This window comes from Pleurodeles waltl, chromosome 4_2 (assembly GCF_031143425.1).
Source record: "Pleurodeles waltl isolate 20211129_DDA chromosome 4_2, aPleWal1.hap1.20221129, whole genome shotgun sequence".
Lineage (NCBI taxonomy): Eukaryota > Metazoa > Chordata > Amphibia > Caudata > Salamandridae > Pleurodeles > Pleurodeles waltl.
The window spans coordinates 540,006,855-540,031,750 of NC_090443.1; the positions used below are offsets into that span (position 1 = coordinate 540,006,855).

General features: G+C 44.2%; 1 protein-coding gene across 1 annotated transcript in view; it reads left to right on the forward strand.

Moving 5' to 3' along the window:
- Window positions 1-24,896, forward strand: part of RGSL1 (regulator of G protein signaling like 1) — a 483,194-nt gene that overhangs the window by 20,995 nt on the left and 437,303 nt on the right. The window contains exon 3 of the mRNA XM_069233196.1: window positions 14,357-14,486. Coding sequence (XP_069089297.1) covers window positions 14,357-14,486 — 130 coding nt within the window. The remainder of the gene's footprint in view (window positions 1-14,356; window positions 14,487-24,896) is intronic.

Below are 24,896 nucleotides of genomic sequence, written 5' to 3' on the forward strand. Positions count from 1 at the left end.
GATGTTTGCAGTTGGTCAAGGGCACAGAGCGTCTGCTCGCCACTCCCCTTCCGGCGCGCCACCTTTCCCCCTTGTGGCAAGGATTCTGAACTTCAGAGACCTCGACCATCTTCTACAAAAGGATAGACAAGCAGCACCTCTCATTGTGGACAACGCTGCAGTCTCACTCTTCCCTGATTACACACTTGAAGTACAACAATGCCGTACATCATATCAATCGGTGAAGAGGCAGCTTCACAACGAGGGACTCACTTATGCTTTATTATTCCCAGCTCGGCTAACGGCCCTCCATGAGGAACGCTCACTGTGTTTTTTTTTTTTACTCCAGAGGCTGCCTGGGATTGGCTGGAATGTCAATACCCCACCGCTTGCCACCCACCCCCTTGGGAGACACAAGGAGGGAGCCATGGGGACTGCCTAGTAAGTAAGGATGGGGCCCAACCCTGCATTTGGAACAGGGCCCTCACCTCAGCAGGCACTGGAGCACAGAACTGCCGTACTTGCGACAGTGACATCCATGGGAGCACAGAAATACAGGTCCTCGTCAAGCTCCTCTGGAACGGCACACTCAGGTTTGGATTTGAACACCAGTATGATGCTCTTTCCTACTGTAACACCACAAACTGCAGACACATTGATCTGATTACTAATGTCAAAGAAATATCTACTTGATTGTCTATATTGCTGTGGGCAATTGGTTTGCTCACTGACCTTGATGTCTTGTTTTTTCCAGATTGCTGCTCTTTCTCCTTTTATCTTCCCTTTTGCTTTTACTTTTATCCTTGGAGGTTGAGCTTTCACATGGTTCTTAGCTTGACAGTCCTCTCCTGGGAACTGATTTATGTCTCGAGCCATCGCTAGCAATGTATACACTCTGAGGGGAATGGTCATAGGGAAAGGAACAATGGGCTAGTAGGGGGCTTGGTGGAACCTGTTTTGGTCGAGCTGGTCCCAGACTCGTACGGCTGACTCATGGGTTGCAATTTACAATTGGTCCCCTCCTTTAGCAATGGCTCACAGTTTTACAAGTTGGTTGTTTTTGTTTGGTTGAACAGACATTGCTTGTTGGACCTAGAATTGGGAAACTGTTTGTCTACACTCCAGATATTTATTTGTGCTCATCAAGTATATGACAATACGTACTATGCCTCCCTAGCAGGGATATCCTTCACAGCAAAAACATATCCTCCATGTTGCAATGCTATACTTTACTGGCATGGTACGATAGGGGCCTGGGGTCTCTTTACCAGAGACATTGGGTCGTGGCACAGTGACAACACTGGACGGCATCTATAATATACTTGCAGGAGACCGAAATATCCACCCCTGAAGTGATTACGCTGCAAGCGATTGGAGGGGGCAACTATTTGCCGCAATACATTCTGGATTTGCCTGGGGGACGGCCATTTGGATCAGGGCAGTGGTCCCCTAAAAGGCACACACTACCAAATTTGATACACAGAGCCGCTATGTTTTCCCCCAGGGTCTTTTGGATGAAAATGCAGTGGTTCTAGGTAGATGTCTTTCTACAATAGTTTCTGGGGTCCTGGCTGACTGGGCACACATCCCCTGGTTTATAGGCGGGGATTTCAATGTGTTGCTGGAGGTCTCCCTAAACTGGTCCCACACCCCATTTCCCAAAACCAATTGGGTCATACAGGCTCTGGCACTTACAAATTGGATGTCACACCGGTATCTGGAGAGTCCACAATGTAGATTTGTTGGAGTACTCTTTTTTTTCCTCACCTCATTGCCTACGTGCCTGTCTGGATCGTATACTATGCCCAGTGCACCTGATAAGGCTCTTCACTGATATGACCTACTTAGGGAAGACATTCTCAGACCATAACCCTTTAGAGATGGTTCAGGAATGGGGTTGGGTCCTCACACCAGTCCCGACATGGCAAATGCAGCCGTCTCTACTAGAGAATGCAACATTTTGAGAAACACTGGGCAAAGCGATAGACAATTACTTCACTACTAATGAAGGTACAGCCTTGATCCCCTGATGGAGTGGGAGGCTTTAAAGATGATTAGAGAGGTGTCCCTAATGACAGCATCAGGGACCTGATGCAAAATATTATCAACTTTACTCTGCATTGAAAACTTGGAGCGGGAAGTGGTTGCTGATTCTACGCGCTCACTAGAACTGCTGGAAGCCAGAATACAGCATGCAGAAGCATTAGAGCAGATCAGAGTGCTTGACTACACAACTTACACTAATAGGTTACACCCAAAAGTTGACAGAGTTAGTACCTCATAGGTCCTCACGATCCAGCCCCCCAAGAGCCCCTACTCAATATTAATTGTGGTATCGTCCTCAGGAACACACTGTGCTATGCAGTTAAATATTAATACAGCTTTTCAAACGTACTATGCCAAGCTATACCAGGTGGTCCCAGCACCCTCACAACACTTTGGGATAAGTTCCTTGATAATTTAGAACTTCTATAGATCTTAGGAGATGCCCACACATCCCTAACAGTTCCTATCTTGATGGAGGAACTATGTATGGCCTTCAAGGATATGGCACGTAACAAAGCAATGGGAGTGGATGGGCTGCCCTTAGAATTTTATTCTACATTTGCTACCGCTTTAGTACCACAACTGGAGAAGTTGTACCAAACTGCTCTGGATGGGTTGACCAACCTTCACATTGGGCCAAGCCCTTTTCACATCACTATTGAAACCGGGCAGTGATCCTGCGGACTTATCTTCTTATAGGCTGCTATCCCTCTTAACCACAGATTATAAAATTCTCAGCAAGGTACTGGCCCAGAGGCTACTTCCCTTGCATCTAAGGCTGATAAATGTTGACCAATGAGGATTCATCCCCTGTAGGAGTACTTCCTTGAATATTAGACGCCTTTATCAGATTATGGAAGTTGCAGATAATCCCTTTCCCGAGGCAGGGTGTATGCCGTTGGATTTACAACAGGCATTTCACTCCCTAGAGTGAGATTATCTTTTTTTTATCTTACAAATGTTTTATTTCCTACCTTCCTTTATGAATTGGGTCAAGATTCTTTACGCGCAAACAATGGTTAGGGCTAGAATGGGACACACATCTTTTCTGAATATACAATATCCCGGGGCACATGACAGGGTTGCCCACTGTCTCCACTACTATTTGTCCTGGCAATGGAACCGCCTGTGCAGAAAGTATGTCATTAAGGGGCGGGATGGATTATCCCAGATGGGCACCAGGCACACACAGCTCCTTATATGCAGACAACCTGCTTATATATGCTTGAAATATGACAATAGACCTAACATCTACAGCTAGAATCCTCCACCTATTTGGGGATTTATCCGGCTTGTGGGTTAATCATGCCAAGTCAGAAGTGTTTTCCTTTCGGGATACCTTGTCCCCTGGTACAATTCCGCTGGGTACACATCACATTCTGTTGACTCAAAAAAACTTTCGATACCTAGGAATTCAGATTTACTAGTCCCACACAGATCTACTCAGTGGTAACCTCTTGAAGACAATAGCAGCTCTGCCAGCCCATAAAGTTTTGAGTTACCTTTGCCCTGCCGATGGCTGGCTGCCTGGCACTGGGTAAGATGGTGATGCTCCCAAAACTACTATACTATTTTGTTAATCTCCCCATTGTTATTCCATCTACAGTTTTTCGATCACTTAACTAGCTCCTAATCAACCTCATTTGGCCCTCGGAACGCTGTCCCATTAGTCATCAAAAATTCCAGTTGCTGGTCAATGAGGGCGGGATGGGCACACCGGATTTTAGATTTTACTGTTTGGTGGCACAGTTGCAGTGGCTTTCTTACTGGCTAGCAGGCTTCAGTTGGCAAGAAATAAGCTAAACATTGACTCAATTATGAGATGGCTACCTACACTCACTGTTGTTACCAGGGAAGGTATGTTGTTCCCAAATGTTACCATTGTTACTGCATAATGACCTTGTGTACTGGTGTTTAGTGGACTGCCTACACCTAGAGGTGTTCTATCGATGGCTAGACTCCAACATTGGTAAAAACAAGGTGTTTCAATGGTGGGGGATCTGTTCGAAGAGAACTCGCTGATTCTGCATTAGGAATTTATGCAGATATTTGCTCTTCCCAGGACCCTCTTCCTTACACACGCCGCTCTCTTGTTCTCTAGCACAATGAAGAGAAATACTTCTGTTTCTCCTCGTTTTTGCTTTTTTTGATGTGTGCTGCATTCTGCAGCACACATAGGAAGAGCAAAACTCCATCAATCGTTGTTTATGTGCAGGAAGGTGTCCCTTCCTGCACATAAACTATCATAAAATAATGACAAATTGCTACTTCTATGTGTCCTGCATTGTGCAACACACATAGGACAAGCAAATCACCATTATTGATTGTTTATGTGCCGGAAGGGGCACTTTCCTGCACATAAGCAATCATTTCCTGCAGCGCCGGCACCCTTACACTATGGTGCAAGGGTGCCTGTGTTTGCGCTACGTAGCTAATTTTAGCGCCAGCACTAGGGAAAACACTGTTTTGCACCGTATTGTATTAAATACGGTGCATCCCTGCATTTCTGAAGTGATGCAGTGCAGCACTGCCAAATTTGGTTCAGGGCCGTGCTGGGCCACTTCTTAGTAAATGAGGTCCAGTATCTGCCATCACACCTCCTGACTGAAGCTTGAGAAATGTCAGTTTACACAGCCTGCTACTGCCTTCAGCGCACATCAAGCTTGCACTTTGTGAATGCTAATTAGGAAAACCTTAAGATGTTTCTCTTTTTGCCCTACCTGTGCTGGGGCTACTCCAGAGTAGGGATTAACAGTGAGACTGATCATGCACCTCTAAGGGACTCCAGATGCTTTTAATCCTGCACAATCTCACTATAAAGTGTGTCTTCCTCTGCATTGCAGTGCTCCTACAGAACACATGTTTAGCAATTGTATTCTCAGTTCTCAATTCACAGACGTGAACAACCATAAAGTCAACCACTCAACTCTGTGTATTTATTGTTGATTGTTGGACCTGGATTTCTGCAGGGTCTTCCACAACCCCCCCCCCTTTTCTGACCTTGTTTTTGTTGGCTTTAGGAATCTGGGCAAGGTATTACTATTACCCAGTGCTGATGTTCATGTGTTCTCTGCTTGAAAGATAACATTGGCATGTCCACAATTGGAATATTTAATTTACTTATAAGTTCCCAGTAAAGTGACCTCGCTGTGCTCAGGGCCTGTAAATTAAATGCTACTGGTGGGGCCTGACGCACTTATTGTGCCATTCACTTAAGTAGCCTGTTAACCATGTTTCAGACCTGTCACTGCTGAGCATGCGTGCGCAGTTTTAAACTGCCATGTCAACCTGGCAAGTGAAACACCTTGCCAGGCCGAAACCTTCCTTTTAAATACCTATGTCACCCCTAAGGTAGAACCTGGATAGCTCATGGGCAGTGTGCATTGTATTTAAAAAGTAGGAAATGTGCTTTCAAGTTTTCCATGTCCAGGTAGTGGAACACTCTTAAATTCGTTTTTAACCACTGCAAGTTCTATCTCTTCAATGGGATAGCATTTGGATTTTCATTACCTTTGTTGTGTAGCCATTTTAGTTATAGCTCCATGCACGTTATTTTAGCACACTAGGCCTGCCGCTGTGCACTTTAACCTAGATATATTTTATTCAGCTTTGTTTATTATTTTAGCAACAGCCACATTTGCAGTCTTGTTTATTTCTCTCTATCTAGCTGTTCTTTGCCTAGGCCAGCACTGTGTTATTAAACAAGACATTTCTTTCACTCTGTGCTTCTCTCAAGGCTGCAGTAAGATAGGTTGCCGGTAAACGTGGTAACATTTTGTCTCTGGTAGTCATAGAAATATACACATCGTTACCGAGGGACATTTTCTTACAACATCAGCTGTTTTATTTTTAAAACACTTACCTGTCCCATACACGTTAGAGGGAGATTCCAGCCAGATGACCACGACTGTATGCTGATTGCTGAAAGCTTCATAACAGCTGCTTATGCAGACTTCAGGCCTTTTCTCAGGTATGGGGGATAATGTCTTTCCAGGGGAACCTGAAGGGCAGAACTAGAGCTTAACATGCTGTGCTCTAATATAGCCTAGGTAGGAATTAGTCTATTGACTCCAGTGAAAATATGGTAGCGTTATTTCTATGCTTCACTCTCCTTGTCACAATTTTGATCATGTCAAGCTTTATCATCCTGGTTATTGCAGTACATGCTTTATTGTCTAAGGTGCAGTTGCTTCATTCAAACCTTATTTAAACATATACTGCCTCTGCTTGTCCTTGTATATGGGAGACTAATGTAATCAAGAGAAATGGAAAAGATCTGAGTGACCACGTTTTCCCTGAAGAGTCAATTGTGTCATGTGCTCGGCTGCCCAATCATCCCTGCTCTTGGGTAAGGATGAGGCGCTGCTAGTTAGCTGGAGCAAAACCCGTATTGGGGCGACAGGTGTCACCTGTAGTGGGTTAAGACTCAGTCTCCCACACCACAGGCAATTCTGCCGCTCAAATCCAGTAGTCTCATTAGAATAACGAGAGCCTACGCGACATGGCACCGCCAACGTGTGGCCAGGCTCTAATTTTCAGGCCGTCCTGAGTATCTTAAATTGTAATTCTGAAAATGCCACTTTTAGAAAGTTGGGATTTGCTTACTTTAATCATATGGTGCCTTCTGCCTGTCTCTGAATACTTGCCTGAGCGGGTGGCAGCTGGGCGCATTTCCTCCATACTGGCACATAGAAAGGGAGTTGAGGTGTGACGGATGGGCCATCCACAGCCTGAATGGCCATCCTGGGCAGGATGGGAGGGAGGAGCTGACACACTTAAATGGGCTGTGTCCTGATCCCACACAAAGGGTTGCATAACCCCCTGTACTGAGTCTGGAGCCAGGGACTCTGTGCACTTCAAATGTCTCTCTTTGAAGTCTCCCCCAGTTAAAAGGCACAACTGGCTATAAGTACTGGACCTCTGACAAACCATCTCAGTTGATTTCTGGGCTTATGAATACTCTGCCAGAAGGAATGATTGCTGTGCTGCTACAAGAACTGCCACTCTACTGAGCTGCTTTGCTGAGATGACCTGCCGCTCTTTTGCCTGGGAGCGAGAAGGAGCGGACCTGCATCTATACATCCCCGAACCAAAGTGACTCAAAGGCCTTGCTGGCTTGCCTCCTGTTCTTCTGAATTCTGGGGGAAACAAAAGACTTGACTTCCAACTCACCTGCTACAGCTCCTGGACCCATCTTCACCGGCTCCTGACCCCCAAGAGGTGCTTCTACAGTCCTAGGCCCTTGGAAGTGTTTTTTAGCTCCTGAAATCAAACTTTGTATTCTTTGCGACCAAGAGTGTGCCTGCTCATACCAGAATTGCACGGGTCGCCTGAAGAATCGGCACATACCACAGCAAGTTCGCCTCTTTGCACAACAAGCATCACTGCTAATCACGTGAGGCTCTAGTCTGCCCATCCCTGATGCCTGGCCAACTGTTTGTGCCCGCGGACCACTGCCAGTGATACTGTCCTTGATCCCGACAAACTTCTTCCCGGTGAACAGGTCTGTTGGCTCAAATTTTGGGAAGGTAAAACTTCAGCTAGACTTTTTCTGGGACTGTATGCGACCCGGCATTCCTTCGTAGTCAGCCTGAACCTTTGGATTTCACCCTGTCTAGCGTGACCAGATAATGCGATTTATGCATTTGAGCACCATATCACCTTTTAATCATAAAAATGTGTATCTTGAATTCTACTTATTGCATTTTTGTAGTTTTGGTATTGTGTTATTCATAAAAATAAACTCTATTCTTCAGGTGTGGTGTCTTTTTGTGTGGTGTTGTCATTGTTTTAGTGTTTGAAGTGTTGAACAAACACTTTACACCAGTGCTTCCCAACCTTTTGACTTCTGTGGACCCCCAGTTTAGCATTACAGGAAACAGGGGACCCCCACTGAATCATTGCTGGGATTCGGGGACCCCCTGCTGAATATTTACTGAAAGCTGGGGACTTAGGCGGTCATTCTGACCCTGGCGGTCATACGCCAGGGTCGCGGATGACGGAAGCACCGCCAACAGGCTGGAGGTGCTTCATAGCCCATTCTAACCGCAGCGGTAAAGCCGCGGTCAGAAAACAGGGGCCGGCGGTTTCCCGCCGTTTTTGCCCCAGCTGGGCGAATCCGCCATGGCAGCGCTGCAAGCAGCGCTGCCATGGGGATTCTGACCCCCTTACCGCCAGCCTGTTTCTGGCAGTTGTCACAGCCAGGAAGAGGCTGGCGGTAACGGGTGTCTTGGGGCCACTGGGGGCCCCTGCACTGCCCATGCCACTGGCATGGGCAGTGCAGGGGCCCCCGAACAGGGCCCCGGCCGGCTTTTCACTGTCTGCCTAGCAGACAGTGAAAAGCGCGACGGGTGCAACTGCACCCGTCGCATGGCCGCAACACCGCCGGCTCCATTCGGAGCCGGCTTCTGTGTTGCAGGCCTCCTTCCCGCTGGGCCGGCCGGCGCTAACATGGTTAGCGCCCTCCGGCCCAGCGGGATGGTTGTAATGCCGGCAGCGGTCTTTTGGCCGCGTAACGGCCAAATGGCGGATCCCGCCTGGCGGGTGGCTACCGCCGCCCGCCAGACTTGGAATGACCGCCTTAATCTGTTAATATTATTTAATTTTCTAAGCAGTCGCAAACCCCCTGGGGAGGCTTCACGGATCCCCAGACGTCCCAGACCACAGGTTGGGAACCACTGCTTTACACGTTGCCTCTTAAGTTAAGCTTGACTGCTCTGTGCCAAGCTACCAGAGGGTGACCACAGGTTAATGTATGGTGTGTATATGACTTGCCCTGGTGGGGATTGTGTTTCCTTCTTGGACTGGGTGCACACCTCTGCCAACCAGAAAGCCAGTTTCTAATACTGATGCTTAACCCCTTCACTGCAGGCCTTTCCCCTCTCCTGTGCCGAGCCTTTTTTTGGCTATTTGGGGCAATTCGCGCTAGGACCTCATAACTTTTTGTCCACATAAGCTACCCACACCAGATGTGCATCCTGTTTTTCCAACATCCTAGGGATCCTAAAGGGATCCAGAGTTTGTGGGTTACCCTGGAAGAGACCAAGAAATTAGCCAAAATACAGCTAAAATTTTGTTTTTGTTTTTTTTAAATGGGGAAAAAATGGCTGCAGAAGAAAGCTTGTGTTTTTTTTTCTCCTGAAAATGGCATCAACAAAGGGTTTCTGGTGCTGAAATCACCATCTTCCCAGCTTTCAGAAACAGGCAAACTTGAATCAGAAAACCACATTTTGGCATTTTATTGGGACATACAGTTAGGGCCGGAGATGGGTGTGAAACCAGTGCCGGATCCCGGACAGCTAAACACTTCTGAAAATTAGAAAAAATTCTGAATTCAGCAAGGGTCATTTCTGGAGATCTTCCAAGGTTTTTCTGCAGAAAGTAACAGCTAAAATAAAAAATATTGAAATTGAGGTGAAAAAAGAGCCATTTCTGTCCACGCTTTCTTCTATAACTTTTTCCTGCTATGGCAGATTTTTTAAAGCAATATACCGTTACGTCTGTTGGACTCTTCTGGTTGTGGGGATATATAGGGCTTGTAGGTTCATCAAGAACCCTAGGTACCCTGAGCCAATAAAGGATCTTCAGCTTGCAATGGGTTTTCACAGTATACCGGTTATACAGCAATTCATTTGGTGAAATATAAAGAGTGAAAAATAGGTATCAAGGAAAGCTTTGTATATCCAAAATGGGCACAAGATAAGGCGTTGAGAAGCAGTGGTTATTTGCACATCTCTGAATTCCAGAGTCCCCAGACTAGCATGTGAATTACAGGGCATTTCTCAAATAGATGTCTTTTTTACACACTGTCTTACATTTGGAAGGAAAAATGTAGAAAAAGACAAGGGGCAATAATACTTGTTCTTCTATTCAGTGTTCCCCCAACTTCCCTGATTAAATTGATATCTCACTTGTGTGGATAGGCCTAAGGCCCGCGATAGGAAACGCAACATGGACACATCACATTTTTACATTGAAATCTGAAATGTTTTGTGGAAAGTGTCTAGCTGTGGATTTTGGCCTCTAGCTCAGCCGGCACCTAGGGAAATCTACCAAACCTGTGCATTTTTCAATCTAGACACCCAGGGGAATCCAGGATGGGGTGACTTGCGGGGCTCTCACCAGGTTCTGTTACCCAGAATCCTTTTCAAACCTCAAAATGTGCAAAAAAAAACACTTTTTCCTCACATTTCAGTGATAGAAGTTCCGGAATCTGAGAGGAGCCACAAATTTCCTTCCACCCATCAATCTCCCAAGTCTCCTGATAACAATGGTACCTCACGTTTGTGGGTAGGCCTAGTGCCCGCAACAGGAAATGCCCCAAATCACAACATGGACACATCACATTTTCCCAAAGAACACTGACCTGTTTTTTGCAAAGTGCCTAGCTATGGATTTTGGCCTCTAGCTCATCCGGCACCTAAGGAAACCTACCAAACCTATACATTTTAGAAAACTAGACACCTACGGGAATTCAGAATGCGGTGAATTGTGGGCTCTCACCAGGTTCTGTTACCCAGAATCCTTTACAAACCTCAAAATGTGGCAGAAAACACTTTTTCCATCACATTTCAGTGATAGAAAGTTCTGGAATCTGAGAGGAACCACACATTTCCTTCCTCCCAGCATTCCCCAAGTCCCCCAATAGAAATGGTACCTCACTTGTATTGGTAGGCCTAGTGCCCACGACAGGAAACGCCCCAAAACGCAACATGGACACATCACATTTTTACATTGACAACTAATGTGTTTTTTTGGAAAGTGCCTAGTTGTGGATTTTGGTCTCTAGCTCAGCCGGCACCAAGGAAAACCTATCAAACCTGTGCATTTTTTAGAACTAGACACGTAGGGGAACCCAGGATGGGGTAAGTTGTGCCACTTTTAAAAGGTTTTGTTATACAGAGTCCTTTGCAAACCTCAAAATTTGGCAAAAAAACACTTTTTCCTCTCATTTCAGTGATAGGAAGTTCTGGAATCTGAGAGGAGCCACAAATGTTATTCTGCCCAGCATTCCCCCATGTCTCCCGATAAAAATGGTACCTCACTTGTGTGGGTAGGCCTAGTGCCTGCAACAGGAAATGCCCCAAAACACTACGTGGACACATCAAAATTATCAAATACAAAACTACCTGTTTTCGCGGGGGCGGGGAACCTGCGTTTTTGGTCCTGGGCCCAGCAGCCATCTAGGGAAACCTACCAAACCCAGACATTTCTGAAAACTAGACACTCGAGGGGGTCAAGGGAGGTGTGACTTGCTTGGATCCCCGAGTATTTTCTTACTCAGGATCCTCTGCAAACCTCATATTTAGCAAAAACATTACATTTCCCCACATTTCTGTGTGGGATCACCGCACCGGCACAAATTTCCTACCACCCAATGTTCCCCTCAGTCTCCCCATAAAAATGATACCTCACTTGTGTAGGTTGGCCAAGTGCCTGTGACAGGAAAGAGCCAAAAACATGTTGAAATTGAGGGGGAACCAAAGTGGGTCCAAAAGGGCAGTTTGGAAAAAAATGTTTTTAGGCGGGCAAGTGGGGCAGACTTTTTATCGGTATAGATGCAACAATGCTGGGTGGTAGGTATTTTGTAGATTCCTGCCGAGTCCCGAAGGTTCCATCACAAAAACGTGAGAAAATTGTGTGATTTCAAGCAAAGTTGGAGGTTTGAAGGGCATTGTGTGTTAGAAAATGGTGCAGGGTGCACGTGAAGCACACCACCCTGGACTCACCCAGATTCAGATGTGTCTAGGTCTTGTAGATTTTTCTACATGGCAGTGTCCCAAATTCCAAAAAGTGCAGCCCTCACCATTCCCAGTGGGAGGATTTTGATAGTTAGCCAAGCCCTCATGGCGAAAGTGTAAAACTGAAACCCAAAATAATCAAATGTCCTCTTGCTTGCCGTTGGGATAAAATCTTTTAGTGGGTGGGGAGAGCTGAAAGACTGTTACCCCCTTCAGGTGGGATGGGGGCATAACCATGCCCATACTGGTTGGTAGCCACCACCCCACTATTTTTTTTAATTCCCTGGCATCTACTAGGCTTTCTGCCAAAAACCCCCCCCCCCCCCCCCGGGAATGGATCGGGGGCAATTACCCCATCTGCTCACTGGCTGGCAGAACAACTTTGTCCCCATTTATTTGGGGTGGGAGTATGGCCATACCCCACCCTCTGGTTTTGAAACAAAATTTTCCCTGGTGTCTGGTGGTCTTTCTGCCCTCCTTGGGGGCAGATGGACCTTACAAAAATAGGCCGATTGCAAATGGCCAACAGTAATGTTCCCCCAAGGGGAGCAACCCTTGCCCAAAGGGCTGCTCCCCCAAACAAAACACACACACACACCAATCCCTGGTGCCCAAGTAGTTTCTGCCCATCGGCCTAATAGAAATAGGCCGATCTGCCCCCAAGGGGGGTAGAAATGGCCTAAAATAAATTTGCCCCCCAGGGGAGCGACCCTTGCCTAAGGTATAGCTCCACATCCGTAAAAAATAGAGAAAAAAAATCCCTGGTGCCTAGTGGTTTCTGCCCCCCTTGGGGCAGATCGGCGAAATTAAAATAGGCTTACCTGCCTCCAAAGGGGGCAGAAATGGCTACTCTCCCCTTGGGGGCAGATTGGCCTACAAAAAATAGGCCGTTCTGCCCCCAATGTGGAAAGAAATAGCCTAAAATAAAATTGCCCCCCAGGGGAGCAACCTTTGCCTAAGGGGTCGCTCCCCATTTGTAAAAAAAAATAAAAAAAAAAAAAATCCTGGTGCCTAGTTGTTTATGCCCCCCCCGGGGGCAGATTGACCTACTTAAAATAGGCTGAAATGGCCTAATATAAATTTGCCCCCCAGGGAGTGACCCTTGCCTAAGGGGTCGCTCCCCTTACGTGAAATTGTCATGTAAACAAAAAATCCCTGGTGTCTACTGGTTTCTGTCCCCCTTGGGGGCAGATTGGCCTAATAAAAATAGGCCAATCTGCCCCCAAGGGGGGCAGAAATGGCCACAAAGAAATTTGTCCCCCAGGGGAGTGACCCTTGCCGAAGGGATTGCTTCCCACCTATAAAAAAAAAAAAAAGGATCCCTGGTGCCTAGAGGCAGAAATGGCCTTATTATAAAATGCCCCCCTTGGCGAGCTACCCTTGCCCAAGGGGCCGCTCGCCTTCTTTGTTTACCAAAGGTAAACAAACTCCCTGGTGTCTAGTGGACATTTCTGCAGCCCGATTGCTTTACGGTCGGGCTGCAGAAATGCTCACAAAGACATCAAAAGAAAGGAAAAGCTTTTCCTTTTCTTTGATGTCTCTCTGCCCGCCCCTACCTTCCGATCGGAAGAGAAATGCAAGCATTTCTCTTCCGTTTGCACTGGAGGCTGTGCTTCCAGCGTGATGGAGGCGACCTCTGATGAGGTCAGCGTGCGATTGTGCACAGACGTCATCAGATGTCACCGGGGAAGGGTGTGGGGGGTTCAGATGTGGAAGCTGCCGCTGCTGGTGGGAGGGGGGCGACACTCCTCCGCCCCAATGGAGGAGCCGCCCATGACCATTCCATATTTTGTCCTCGATGTTCCCTACCACAATCACACCCTAAATTATCTATGCCATGGTAACCCCTCAATCCAGAATAGTATTACTTAATATCAGAACTTGAAAGATGATGACTCATAACACTGAGCTTTCCATCCTAATACAGCCTATCCTACAGATAATGCAGATAGTTTTGAACTCTTGCACTTTGAAGTGGCTGAACCACGCTAAAAAATAATGATTTGTGCATCAATATCTAGTTGACATGCTGCCTGGCACAATCATTTTGATGCAGTCATTGCTTTAGCTGGTGAAGGAGTAATATAAAAGCATCTAGGTGGTGGTGAGGGGGTGCCACATTTTTCCACCCGCAAACATCTAAGAGTAAACCAAAATCTAATAGGTGACTCACACTTTATTCTATCATTAATATTTTAATTAGCAAGTTTAAAGTAAAAGTCAACTTGTAATATGTTTTTTAATTTGGTTAAAAATTTCATGGACTTCATCATTATTCTATCTGGAAAAATATATAGTGAGATTCGCTCAAGAAAACATCTGTCTCTGTGCGTGGCATAAAGATGTTTTATGGTTTGTAGGTCAGTTTATGTATGTATTCATTTAGTGATATTTTAGGTATTGTTCATTATGTTCAGCTTTTTTTAATTCACAAATGATTATGCTAATTTAACAAATTTTTTATCACTTTTACTTGTGGAAATTCCTGTGGTTTCATTTAGTTCAAAAGGAAGGTAATGTGGTGTTAACTAATGCTGTTACTCATGCTAAAGGCTTCAAATTTCTCTACATTTATGTGCCGCTGTTTTCAGGTTGCCCAGTGCAGTGGGCTAATGGCTTGGCTGGAGGAAAAAAGATTCAAGCTCTTTTGCACAACAGATCTCTGCCTCCATTACATTTTATGTCGGGAGCTGCTACAGAACCTTTCATCTGTGTGCAAAGGTGAGTCTAGGATGGGGCACTTGAATGTTTTTATTGTCTTGCTACATAAGTTCACGCCCTTTACCATGGGCAGTTCCTCTTAAGGAGTGTTAGGGGTGGTGCCCCTCTCCCAATGTGAGCCGTCACACACTGCAGGTATTATAATGACCAATGATGAGTTAAGTGCGAAGCGGGGAAGGTTGCAGCACTGTGCACGCCCTATTGTAGGCGTGACCCTATCACAGCGCACCATGTGGCATCATTCATCCAGACGTCTGTCTGCTGCCCTGAAGCGCACATGTCCGATTGGCCGTTAGCTTCAGTGCGGCCAGCCTGACGTGTACATTTGCCCTCAAAATCTGCGCTGTATGAGAGAGCTATAGGGACAGAGATCCAGTTCCCTGTACTCTGAAGGAGCGATGGGTCGGCCTGTCAAGCCAATCCCAATGCTGCTTTCAAGCTTTGTCTTGAAATACAGAGCATGAAAGCAGCATTGTGACGAGAAAAGGGAGATCTGCGATTCTGTGAAGCTGCAGGAAAAGTAAATTTATGTTCTGTACTTCCTCTTTCAGTAGTTTTTACGCCCCATCCCTTTCATATTTTACCAGCCACCTTTGCCCTTTACACTAACATTGCACATGATTATACCTCAAAAGTGATGACTCAAACACTTAGGGGTATATTTATGAGACCCTAGTGCCACCGGAGCATCACTTTACGTGACGCTTCAGTGGCACTATGCCCTGCGCCGTATTTACAAGGTGGCGTTAGGCCACTTTTTGCAGCTTAACGCCACCTTGTAAATACGGCCCCTTCGCACGCAGCACTTTGCATGGAAGGGGTGTGCAATGGGTGTTGCTATGGGGGTGCCACAGTAACACGCATTGCATTTTGACACTGCCCCAGATTTACATATTTTCGTAAACCTGAAGGAGCACCAAAATCTAACGCCACCCAAGGGGTTGCATCAGCAAGGCACAACGAGGAGGAATACTTTTATTCCTCCTCAATTTTTGCCTTTTCCACGTGTGCTGCATTCTGCAGCCCACATAGAATGAGCAAAATGCCAGAAATTATTGTTTATATGCGGGAAAGTGTCCCTTCCTGCACATAAGCAATCTTTCAAAATGAGGCTTTGGCACTTCTGTGTGTGCTGCATTCTGCAGCATACACAGAAGTGCCAATCGCCATTAGTGATTGGTGATGTTTGGGAAGGGACACCTTCCCACACATAAACAATCAAATCCCTCAATGCAGACATCCTTGCACGATGGTGCAAGGATCCCTGCGTTGGCAGCTAAATTTTGTGCCAGCACAGGGGGAAATGTAGGGCTGCACCTAATTCTAATAAATAAGGTGAAACCTTGCATTTCTAAAGTGACGCAGCACAGCGCTGCCAGTTTTAGAGCAGCACCAGGTTGTGCCACTTTTTAGTAAATCTGGCCCTTATTTTGTAATGAAATGCTTAGTATGAATTTGAGTAATATTTCAAATAAATTAAAATATTAGAGTGTTCCCAGAGTGTTGTTAAGAATGCAGCAGTACTGAGCATAAAGACTTGTATAAACATTCTGCTCTAACAATCTAGTATTTCGCTTAGTTTCCCCCTATATCATTTAGAACATTCTGTCCTGAGTGAGTTAAACTGTCTCATAGTATTATAGCCATTCAGCTAAATTAGTAATTAAAAGCCCCCTCCTTATATAGGCCCTTGCTTGCACATGAGGAACATAATTACTACACAGGGCATTTATTGACTGGTATAGCACTCTGTTGCGAGATATAATGCTATTTTATGATCCTGAATGTAATGCTAATATTGACTCAGCCAAACAGGGTGCATATAAATAGGCCAATATCTACTGATGTTTGCAAGACACTACTGCAAAATCTGACTCCCAGTTTTATTCTTGGGGTCCAGGAAAGATCAGTCTGGAAGCTACAACTAAACTTATCCATTAAGCTCAACCATCCAACACTAAGGGCCTCATTACGACTTCGGCAGTCTTCATAGAAGACCTCCGAAACCGCTGCAGCCAGCATACTGCCAGTGCTGGCGGTATGCTGGCCTCCCTATTAGGAGTTTTCTGTAGGTCAGTGGGCGAAAACAGCATTTCTGCCCGCTGGCCCAGCAGAAAACTCACCACAACATTGATGCCAGCTCGTAATCGAGCCGGCTCCAATGTTGTGGTGCGTCGGGTGCAATAGCACCCGTCGCACATTTCACTGCCCGTAATTTGGGCAGTGAAACGTATGTCGGGGCTGCCCACGGGGGCCCCCGACACCTCCTTTCCGCCAGCCTTCGCAAGACGGTGAGACCACCATGCAAAGGCTGGCAGAAAGGGGGCTCGTAATCCCCAGGGCAGTGCTGCTTGCTCACTAAGGCTTCTGTAGTGGAGGGTGTCCACTGGTGGGCCAGGCTGTGGACTTGGTTAGTGCCTAGAGGGGCGGAGGGCTGGTGCAGAGGCCTGAGTTTTGCCCAACCAGGAGATTGGGATGCTCTACTGCTGTCCTTGAGTGGCCAGAGTAGTATCCTGAGCCTACAGGGTCTGTCCTGGACCTATATCCCATCGACAAAGAAGTCACACTGCGCTCTGACCCTCTCCCCATAGAGGGGACAGTGAGGTGCTGTGGCAGCAATCCACCCCCTCCTGAGGCCCGGGGATGACTGACAACTTCTTGAGGGGTTTGACCTCCAGACAGCCACTTCTCCCCTGTTGCTATAGCAACTTGTGTTGGTCTGGAGGAAAAGCTGTTCCTGGAACCCCACTAGAGGACGTACCTGGGCCCTGTACCCGAAGTTCCCAGAGATATGCAGAGGGCCTGTCCCAGCCTGGTGTAGACGAAGGACATCGGGGTGAGTGAAACAGCTCCATAGCTTATGACGTTTCCTCTGCCTTTCATTTTTTTTTGTTCACTGGGCCCAGATAGACTATTCACACCTTATGCTCCCTGTATCCCTAATTGGTGATTATATCTATGGCTCCTTTCCAGGGAGTGGTAAATCGGTGGGAGCAGTCGCGTAGACTCAACACCACTGGTGGATACTGGGCATTGGGCTTAGTTTGGATAGATCAAGCTGCCCTCCACGTACTGGCCATTCGGGGTGCAAGTGGGGGTCAAAGCCGCCCCACAGTTTTCAGTGTGCACCGCCTCACCTTTATGGCATCTCACCTATAACTGCATAACTACCCACCTTGATCCAGTACAGTTGCCTCCTTTGTAGATGCCTCCGACTGTGTCATCATGATACTCCTATCAGTGCCCATCCCCAGGATCCACTGCCATTGTTCCAATTGAAGAAATGGACATTGGTCACATAAGACAGGTAAACCCCGGTACTCTGGGGAACTGTCATTCCATCCGCAGTGAGCCTTACATCAGTCCTCTAGTTGACCACCATAAATTTGATCAAATATCGAGTGGCATTGAAACCACAAAACCACTCCTAGAATCCAAAATTGATATCATAACTATTGATATCAACCTTCTGCGTGATGACCATTGTAAGCTGGTACACAGAGTGTCCCAATCAGAAAAAACAATTGTTGACCTTCAGCCTGCCACACTGGATCTGTGCCATCAGATGCATTCCCTCGCAGAAACAGTCCAAGTCTTGGAGTATTGAGCTGAAAACAACAAAGGGCACTCACTGTGCAGTAATGACAGGGATGTCAGGGAGGATGCAGAGGGCTCGAGCGCTGTGGTTTTCTTGGAATCCTGGTTTTGAGAGTTCATGCCAGTAACCACAATGTCCTCCTTTTCATTTGAGAGGGCACGCCGGTCCGAACCCAGTACCCTGCCCTAGGGGCTCCTCTGCACTCAGTGGTGGATCCTACACTACTGAGATACAGTTTTGCGAGCAGCACAACAGGTGGGTCCACTTAAAAAAGACAATTCCAGAATAATGCGGTTTCCAGATTACACCATAACTCTGCAGGGACAGCAGGTATCTTTTTAGGGAGTTAAAAGGTACCCCCTAGAATGGAATGGGATCCAATACTCATTATTATTTCTCTACCGCCTAAAGATTATCTATGATCAGAAGTCCCACTTCTTCACTGAACCATCAGCGACTTGGGCCTGGATCAAGACCCAGGAATTCTCCCTACAGTCACCCACAATATCTATGGATTCCGGTCTCAAATGGGGTGGGGGCAACATCACCTTAATAGGAGTTGCGAAAAAGACTTTACTGTTATGATTCACCGGTCTACAAATTTTATGTAAGGTTGGAAGGTTGGATAGAGTGGTATGCTTCTTGACACTATGCCCCTGCATCACACAGATGGAATGTATGGGGCAGGATATCTCAGACCATAGTCCACTGATTGTGAAACTAAAATGGGGGAGGCCTATATCAGCTGTTTGACCTGGCAACTCTCTGCCTCACTACTGGAGAGCAGGCTCATTTGGGAGACCATGTCTGCCCAACTAATAGAATACTTTATCAGAATGAGTATATCAGCCCGGGCTAGTGCTTAGAATGGGAGGCAATGAAAGTGGTAGTCTGCAGCCCTTGTATGCAAGCACAGGTAAGTGAACATAGATCCGTGGAGTAAGAACTGGTCTGATTGGAACAAGCATACATTGATGCTGAACGGAGAGCAGTAACTGACCCTGCAGCAAGGTCAGACCTCTGTGGCCTCCATTCCACAAGGAGGAAGCAGTCTTGACAGAAAAGCTTTGATGTGTAGACTTGTCAGCTTATGATGCCAGAACCCACTCAGAGGCAGACAAATCAGGCAGGATTTGGCCTGGATCCTCTCAGAGGACCAACGTTGGCATCCCATTCTGGCCCTTTGGGGCGAGATGGGAGATCTTATATATACCCAATTGGAACTCTGTCAAACATTATTCCGATTTCACAATTACCTTTATAGAAGCTCCCTCGCTCAGAACTCTGTAGAGATTAAACATTTCCTAGCAGAGACTGAACTTCCTAGACTCCCAGCTGATCTTTGCATGGAGATAGAAGAGTCTATTAACCTATAAGAAATAAAAACTGTACTCAAAAACACGGATTTGGGCAAGACCCCTAGCCTAGAAGGCTTACCTATCGAATTCTACAGAACAAATCCTACAGTCTTAGATGCCTGGCTACCACAATGCAGCAAGAGGGCTGGGTTTAGTGTACCTCCTCCTGTTTTCTTTTCAGACCAACACTCTTTACTAGATGCCTGGCGCCTTGCACCTAGTTGATGGTGGGGGGTTGACACCATAGAGGATTTATTTGATGAAAATTGTCTTCAAACATTTCAGAATCTCAGAGGCACTCACTCTCTGCATGAAGGACAATTTCTCATGTATGGATTACTCACACACACATTCATCGATACTTGGGCTGTCGTGGATGAGGAACCAACTGTTCATCATCCGACCCAGAGACATTTTAAAGGTTGGGCAAAGTGGGCACTTGCCCAGGGCCCCAACCTTTCATAGGGCCAGCGGGGAAAGTACATATTCTTTTTAACTAACTCAGTCTTCTCTCTGACTACCTCTACCTCAAAGTCTCTCTTGCTTTGCTTGGTGGCTTGTTAAGGATTTTTGGGGGCCCTGCAAAGACATATTTCATCTGTTTCTGTGTAAACCTCTTTTTTGAGAGATTTGTTGGTGTCATGCACGTTTCATTTTGCAGAAAATAACCAGTAAAAGTAAGATCAGTGGGCACCAAAATATGTCATGCTTGGGGCTCCAAACACACACTGAGCTGATCCACGCCCTTTACAAGGGTATCAGTATATCCTGGGTGACTTGGCTACAGCAGTAGCAGTACTCCCATCCACATTACTGCCTGCAATTACTCAAGGAGACATGGGAGAGGGAAAAATGAGTTCTGCATGACAAGGAATGAGCTGGAGCCCTCAAATACCCATGTGAAATCTCTTGTAACTCTGTTTACAATTAATGTAATTTTTTTTATTCTGCTTTGAGCCTCTCTGGTCCTATCTGGGCCAATGCCAGGATCAGTAATCCCAATGGGGTGGCAGCAGTGTGGGGGTATATTTTAAGTATAGATTGTATCATGGCTTGCTCAAAATCAATAATGATTTTTTGAGGTTAGTCGTTGTTTTCTGTTGTTTAATGTGGTTTAGCAGTTCCATGTAGGTAGTGCCTTGTTTGTTTGGGAGTAATGCATACATAACATGTATATTAGTTTTTTGAAATTCACCATGTATGGTGTGTAGTTGACACTTTAACATGTTTAATGTGCCATCCCTTATCCATGTTTGGCATTGTGCTAGTTTTAGGAAGTTTGGAGGTGTAGCAAATATAAGTATATGTTTGTCATGGCTTTTATTATCATATAATAGGAGTTCTTCCTCTCTGTGGGTTATTGTAAGCTGTGGTGGGATGTCTATTTTTCTGAATGTTTTAGGAGCAGGTGGGGTTTCGCTGGTGGCTTTTTTAATTCATGTTAGACGGCATTGTATGGTGGGTATTGATAGTAACTGGCCTGTTATATTTTCCTTTTATGTGGAGTAGTATGTATTTAAGTATTTGTGCTGTGGGTTCTTGGGAACGAATGCTTGCTTCCCTTATACTTTCTAATATTTCTCTCACTTCTATTTCTGTTACAATAGGAGCGCGGTTATGCTCTTTAACACTGATTACTACAGTTGCTTTGGTAGTTGCCCTCAAATAATATGCATTAGAATAATATTTGGTACATTTCCAATTAATATGTTGAGAAGAACCATTTTCTTAACTGTACATGTATCACATGCGACACAGTAAAAGTTTCTCCTTCTGTGATGTTATAAATTTGGCATCTTCTGTCATTATGTTTTTATTTACTGAAATGACATAAATGTAGAAAAATAGTCATTAATAAATGTTTTTAATTAATATACATTTAAATAGACATTATCTTTTTTAAACATACTTGCTTCTTGTATAGCAAGGTTTTGTCTTCTTTGATATTTTTTCTTCAGGATGCTTCTTCTTGAAACAGGGTTTTTTTTTCTGTTGGAAGAGAAAAGGTAATTTTATTTTTTGCAAATAATATATTTTTGGTGTTTAAGAACGTTTAGGTTGTTCAGAGTTTTTACTGTTGTTTTTTAGGTATACTTACTTTTTTTTGTGGTGTTCATGGTGTACATGTGGATGGAGTGTTGTTGAAGGTTGAGTAATCTGCAGAGAAGGATAAATGTTAAAAACTGTATTAGTAATTGTTTATTAATAATTTCTTTTTAAAGGTAAAATGACTTAAGTTGCTATTATGATTATAACTATTACTTACCTGGACAAGTGGATGTATGGTTGTATATGTTGCAGTCTTCTGTTTTGCAAGGGAAATCCGGCAGAGTTTCCTTCTCTTAAAACGTTTGGCATTTTTTAAGCTATTGTTTTGGTTAAATTACTGTGGTTTTATATTGTTTGTTTAGTTGGTTAAGCTATTTAATTGGTTTGATTTTTTATACTTTTATATTATTGGTTGTTTTAGCTTCCTTTTAATTACTTTTTCAGTTTTGTCCTAATGTTCATATTTGAGATTACTTTTTTGATTTAATATTATATGCATTTACATTAAGTAAATAAAACATTGCTTATAAAAAATAAATATGTGTTGTATGCAGGTGGGATTTAAATATGTGTAATTTATAGTTTAGAGGAGTTTTGTGTTCATATGTTTGAAATGTATTATTTTTGTTAAGTAAAATTGTATATTTGATTTATAAATTAAAGTTATTATTGTGGGATATATTTTTGTTTAAATATTGAGTTTTTCTTATTTTAAACTGCTACTTATTTTTTGTTTTAACAATATTGTCATCAATATTGTTGATTTCGATATTTTTGACATAGTCTATGGTTAGTTTTAAGTTATAATATTTTTCTTTCAGATATTTTTGTTTTCAATATATGTATGATTAGATATTTTTGTCATTGATATTTTTGTGCACAATATTTGTGACTTTTTTAATTAAGTATAGGGCCTCAATATTTCTGTTAACAATATTAAAGTTTCAGTAATTCTGTAGGTCAATATTTGTTGTGTCAATATTATGTCAGTGAACCATCTTGGGATAGGGTGAGCATTCTGACTTTGCCCAGCTGTTTTGGTTCAGATTAAACTTTGTCCGTAGTGAAAGATTATCACACTATTCTATGAATACTTCACTATGGCTGCAATAGTGAACTTGCAGCCCATAGTGAGTCAATGACAGTCGCATAAAGGAGAGTCGGGTACTACTCACCTCTAAGTGACAAGATGTCAGAGGTTCTTCTGTTAATTGCAGGGAGCAAATCATTGTTGCATAAATTCCAACTTTGGCATAACTCTACAAGGTAAGCTTTCCCACCCAGAGGTGACAAGAGTGAACTAGGTTCAATGCACCAGTGATGAATGTGAAAGATAGATTATGGTAGTCTCAAAGAACACTTATCAATGTATGATCGAAGTTCAGTTATTGATTTTGGGTTTCTAGGAATCCCATAAAGGTATTAGGGGCACTGTGGTAATGGCAACAAACCTATTTTGTTACTCACTACATCACACACACTGTGCTAACAGGTATGAACACTTTTAAGATAAAAGTATTTTTATTACTAGAGAAACAATCTGTTTCTCGGTACATCTAAAACAGCTACACAGAATAGTATAAAAACAGCAAGAAGAAACGTTATTAATAATGAGAATACAATTAACATTTTTAACATTGAAAAAATGTAATCTAGAGCCTAACACCAAAATGTCTACCTCTATGCTCCACACTAAGAAACCATGGAAGGCAGAGCAACTTGCAGTCTAGAGTTTCTTAGAGGGAAAAGATGCACTGCATGTCTTGTTGACAGCAAAAACCATCTTTATCAGTGGAGGAATGAAGACAGTGTTCCCTACTAAAGGCAAATACACGCTGACATAGCAGATGCCGGTCTTCCTCCTGGGCTAGGCCTTATCAGCTGAAGCCTTGAGGCAAGATGTTGCATCTGCAAAGTGCGAACTGTCCTGGCAGTAAGTAAAACCATCTCTGGCAGAATCTCAGGTAATAATCTGGGTAAATGGCCTCTCCCAACAAGTGGTCACAAGTAGCAGTCTTTATATAATAAATCTCATCAAAAATTGCAATTTCTGACATAAATTTAGGAATATCTGGCATAGATTATGTGCATCAAGGTGTGCATCCCAGATGTTTCCTTATGAACATATAAAGTAAAAGGACATAAATTCAGACTACATTATTTTGGTTATATGTCTGTATCTGTTCTTATTTAACCTTGATATGGTGAAGAGTAGACATTTTACCCAGATGAATGTTGCGTTAAGTGTGGTATCAATGTCATCAATCAAATAACTTGACGCTTTTAAAGTTCTTAGAAAGATAAGCTCAGACAGTATCTGCATCTAATGGCAGACATGCCAATGATTCTTTAGAAATCAGGGAAGATGGCGACTTCCATCAGCCAAGATGGAGTCAGGGCCTACACAATATGGAGTCTGACCTTAGAGACTTCACGTCAACTCAGATATGGGGCTGAAACACAGCCCTACTGAAGGTAATTTGCATGATGATGGCCAGATATAGTACATGGATTCAGGCCATTGATGGAATTAGCAAGAAGTCCCTACCTGAAATGCTGAAGAGTAATCCTGAGAGAGGCAAGGCTGTTCCTCAACATGAAAATGGAAAATTTAAATATCTGTACTGGATATGATGGCCAGGTGGCCACTAACCACAATTCACAATACGCTATGGAAACCAGTCTTGGTTGAGTAATTTAATATATGTTGACATGCTAACAAAGAGGCCCTAATCATGAGGAGTTCAAAATAGGGGAGGTGGGGGATTTGTTGCACCTTGTAAATACTATTGCACCAAGGTAAGTTAATTATTGGGCAGAGTAAATAACTCCTATTTTAAGCCTGCCATCTGAGAATGAGGCATAATATGCAGAATCAGTATTCGCCACACTGAATTCCACAGATTTGGAGCCTGATTAAGATATTTAAATATTGGTGGATGGGTTACTCCGTAAAAAAGGTGTTGGATATCCCGTCCGCCGAAATCTAAATCCCATGGAATTTAATGAGATTTAGATTTTTGCAGACAGGATATCTAAATCAGGCCCTTAGTCTTTTTCCAGCTGTGCCCATATGAGAGGTTTTGCCAGTTTTTTTCATGATGAAATCTGTCAAAAATAAATTGCCGGGAGTGTAGAGTAATTATCACATGGGTAAATATTTCTGCATAGTGTACAGTATATTCTCCATGATGTAATTACTTCACAACATCAACTTCTGATCCCTACACAAACTCTTCTTTCTGCAGGGGTCTTAATTTTCACTGCTAGTTATAATCAGATCAATAGAGGTGGCTGAGCCTGAAGAAGGCAGTTAATTCCTATCAACCTCTAAGTTCTGCTGAAACATGTCAACCTCCTGGCAGTGAGAGCGACTTTGCCTGATCTTTCAATCTTCTAACAAAC